Source organism: Geosmithia morbida (genome assembly GCF_012550715.1).
Source record: "Geosmithia morbida isolate 1262 chromosome Unknown scaffold_48, whole genome shotgun sequence".
NCBI lineage: Eukaryota > Fungi > Ascomycota > Sordariomycetes > Hypocreales > Bionectriaceae > Geosmithia > Geosmithia morbida.
The window spans coordinates 1-3,819 of record NW_023336234.1 but is presented as its reverse complement, the minus strand read 5'-3'; the positions used below and the strand labels follow the sequence as shown (position 1 = coordinate 3,819).

The following is a 3,819-nucleotide window of genomic DNA, read 5'->3' as shown; positions in this document are numbered from 1 at the left end:
TACGGCGTGATACGTGTACAGCCGCTGTTCGGAGCTAGGGGAGCGGCCACTCCATCCTTGCTTCACAGGTCTGCCTACCTCTCTGTCCATCTCTCTCTCTCCAATCTCCTCCTCCCCCCCCCCCTTTCCCCCTCTCCTCTCCCCTTTCTCCATCTTTTTCTATACAACATCTTCCTCTCCTGAGTCTTACCATGACTGCTTCAACCAAGGTTGACGACAATGGAGACTCCATTCACATGGAGACGCGGGAGACGGCCGCAACCCCCGGCAATGGCGACAACGACCCAGCCCTGGCGGCGTTCAACACCAAATCCGCCCGCGGCAAGGCGGCCCAGCTCCTGAAGGAGGTGGGTCACCATGTCGTCGTCACGCCCGAGGAGAACAAGCGCGTCCTGCGTCTCATCGACCTGCGTATCCTGCCCATCATCCTCTTCGTCTACTGCCTGCAGTCGCTGGACAAGACGACGCTCAGCTACGCCTCCGTCTTCGGGCTCATCCAGGACACGAACCTCAAAGGCAACGAGTTCTCGTGGCTGGGCTCCGTCGTCTACGTCTCCCAGCTCGTCTTCCAGCCGCTAGTCGCCTACCTGCTCGTCCGATTCCCCATCGGCAAGTTCTCGGCCACCATGGTGCTGTGCTGGGGTAGCGTGCTGTGCTGCATGGCCGCTGCGCACAACTTTGGCGGGCTCATGGCTACTCGTCTCCTTCTGGGCATGTTTGAGGCTTCTGTCGGTACGTGCCCACCCCCTCCCTTCTTATACTAGTGTGCGTGCGTGCCCCTGGCTGACGAGTCTCTTCTCTTTCTTCTCAACAGGCCCTACCTTTATTGCCGTCGTGCAGATGTGGTACCGACGACGAGAGCAGACGAAGCGTAACGCTGCGTGGTACTCCATGCTGGGTGTCGTCAACATTGTGAGCAGTGACTTTATATATACAAGAGGAATACACGTAAAGCGGTGCGCTGACATTTCATGGTCTGATAGCTGGGAAGTCTGCTGTCGTTCGGTCTGGGACATATCAAGTCGTCTCTCAAGCCGTACCAGGTAAGTCTGATAGATGTATATATATGTATATATATATGTCAATCGTCATCCCTGATCCATCGACTCGACTAACACGAAAGCAGGTCATCTTCCTCTTCTGCGGCGCCATCACCGTGGCCTTTTCAGCCGTCATGTAGTAAGTCTCACACACACCCACACACCAAAAGAGAAGCCACCGGTACATGTACGGAGAAGATCTCATTGAACCCGACACTGACACGTCGTGCAGCCTGTTCATGCCCGACTCCCCCGTCGAGGCCAAATTCCTGACACCCGAGGACAAGGTGATCGCGCTGGAGCGTCTGCGCATGAACCAGATGGGCATAGAGTCTGGTGTGTGGAAGTGGGACCACGTGCGCGAGGCGGTGCTGGACCTCAAGACGTGGCTGTGGTTCTCGCTGATGTTTGTCATCAGCATCCCGTCGGGTGGTATCTCGGCCTTTGGCCCGCTGATCATCGAGTCCTTCGGCTTCGACCAGTTCACCACGATCCTGTTCAACATGCCCTTTGGTGCCGTGCAGCTCGTGGCCACCATGGGCGGCGCCTTCCTGGCCGACAAGCTGCGCATGAAGTCCCCCGTCCTCCTTCTCCTGTGCCTCCCCCCCATCGCCGGCTGCGCCGTCCTGCTCGCCGTCGGCAGGGGGGCCGGGGACCGCGCCGTCCTCCTGGTAGGCTACTACATCATCTCGGTCTACCCGGGCATCTCGCCCCTCGTGTACTCGTGGTCCGGCCAGAACACGGCCGGCGACACGAAGCGCAAGGCCACCACCGGTATCCTGTTCGTCGGCCAGAGCGCCGGGAACATCATCGGCCCCTTCCTCTTCCGTCCCAACGAGGCACCCAAGTACACCCGCGGCCTGACGGCCAACCTCGCCCTCTTCGTCGTCCTCGCCGGCCTCGTCATCCTCGGCATGCTCCTCATCCGCATCCTCAACGCCAAGCAGGCCGCCAAGCGCAAGGCCATGGGAAAGTCCGAGCACATTCAGGATCTCAGCATGGCTGACCAGAAGCAACTCGACGCCGCGGTCCTCAATGACGATGTCGAGGGGGGCGCCGACGATGCTGCCCACCCCGTTGATAATAAGGCGCTCGAGGACATAACCGACCGTCAGAACGAGGACTTTGTCTATGTCTACTAAGTGTTGTTAATTTTGGCATTGTTTTTTTTTCTTCTCTTTCTCCTTCTCATTTCTTCCTCTTTCGTACATTCTTCTTCATACTCTTCACGGCCATCAAGTAGCATTCAATAGCGTTCTGGTCCTTCATAGTCGGTCAGAGACCAAGCACCACAGAAACCTGTCCTTTTTACAGTAAATCAAGCAACGTTTTATGATGTTCCCATCAACTGAAGATGTGTCATAGAAAGGGCCGTCGAATTACAACTCCATCTCCTCAACCTCCATCCCACACTCTACACACGTCTTGACCGACATGCCATCTTCATTGACCACGATCCTCCCCCAGTCGTGGACATGCCTCGCGGCCGAACCGACGGCATCGCCGAAGCGGCTGGGCCCGGCCGCACTCCCGGCGCCGCCACGACCGACCGCGGCCTGCCGTCGGAAGGCCTCCGTGCGCGTCTTGCGCTTCAGCTCGGTGAGCTTGTCCCTGAACTTGGCCTCCTTGCGCGCCTTCTTCTGGGCCTCCCTCCTCTCGTACTCCTGGTCCAGGGCCTCTGCGGAACCCCACTTCGTCCTGATGGCGTACTCCTCGACCTGTATGCGCAGGAAGAGCATCATGTCGTGCCAGTGGGACTTGTGGGGGTTCGGCTTGGACAGGTGCGGGAGTAGCTCGGGGTCTCGAAGCTCGGCTGCCCGTCCGGAGAGATTTACGTTGCCGTCACCGTCACCGTCAGTATTAAGGGGGAGCCGGGACGCAAGAAAGGTATGCGCGCGGGAGGGGACGTACGATCGGTCAATAGGTAATCCTCCTTGCACTCCGTCTTGGTGAGGAGGGAGTACTTCTCCGGATACCTTTCCTTGCACCTCGAGCACACGGATAGGTGGAAGACGTCGTCCCACACCCAGTCGATCTCCATGCTCGAGCACTCGCGGCACCTCTTCTTCTTCTCCGGCTCATCTAGCACGCTTATCCCCGGCTCGAACTTGCCCGCCCTGTTGCGCTCCAGGCTGCGCAGTACCTGAAGCCTCTCCCACTCCCGAGCCGTCATGTGCTGCGGCCGCGCGTTCTCGTCCGTCGCCGTCCCCGGCTGCTGCTTCGCCGACGACGCGCCCGGTCGGAAAGACGCGTCATCCTCGGCCGACAGGAAGCCTCCCTTCGTGTCCGTCATGGCGCTCATGTCGTAGTCGACAAACTTGGTGAACTTGGCCGCTGGGCGGATTGCCTCTGCCGTCCCGGTCCCTGACGGCCCCGTGTTGCGTCCGTCGCGGTTCGTCGCCGGCCTGCGCGCATCGTCGCCATCGTCTTCATATCTTCGCTTCCTGCCCCGCGCGTTTCTGCTGTTGCTGTTGTTGCTGTTGTTGACAATGTACATGTCCTCGCTCGCTTCAAAGGGGATCGCGTCCGTCCCGCCGACCGGTGCTGCCGCCCCTTTGACTCTCTGCTCTGCTTCTCGTCGTGTGCGGATCGCCTTGGCTCGTAGTCTATTCTCTTCCTGCGTACGCGCACGGGGCAGCATGGGATTAGCTATCCTTGCTCTCTCTCTCTCTCTCTCTCTCTCTCTCTCTCTCTCTCTCTCCCTCTCTCTCTCTCCCTCTCTCTCTCTATTTCGCCTATATTTTCCCTCGATTCTCTATTTCCTTCCTTTTTTTCATTT

At 58.8% G+C, this 3,819-nt stretch overlaps 2 protein-coding genes across 2 annotated transcripts; one reads left to right on the top strand and one right to left on the bottom strand.

Moving 5' to 3' along the window:
- Nucleotides 1–191: 191 nt before the first annotated feature.
- Nucleotides 192–2,182, top strand: GMORB2_6008 (MFS family permease; the record flags this gene model as incomplete). The annotated part of the gene is made up of 5 exons (XM_035467978.1): nucleotides 192–732; nucleotides 815–912; nucleotides 984–1,043; nucleotides 1,127–1,179; nucleotides 1,273–2,182. 5 exons carry the CDS (start codon nucleotides 192–194, stop codon nucleotides 2,180–2,182), a joined length of 1,662 nt encoding a protein of 553 aa, XP_035317883.1.
- A 237-nt stretch (nucleotides 2,183–2,419) lies between these two features.
- Nucleotides 2,420–3,681, bottom strand: GMORB2_6007 (DNA-repair protein complementing XP-A cells; the record flags this gene model as incomplete). Its single annotated transcript, XM_035467977.1, has 3 exons — nucleotides 2,420–2,853; nucleotides 2,952–3,389; nucleotides 3,666–3,681. 3 exons carry the CDS (start codon nucleotides 3,679–3,681, stop codon nucleotides 2,420–2,422), a joined length of 888 nt encoding a protein of 295 aa, XP_035317882.1.
- Between the last annotated feature and the right edge of the window lie 138 nt (nucleotides 3,682–3,819).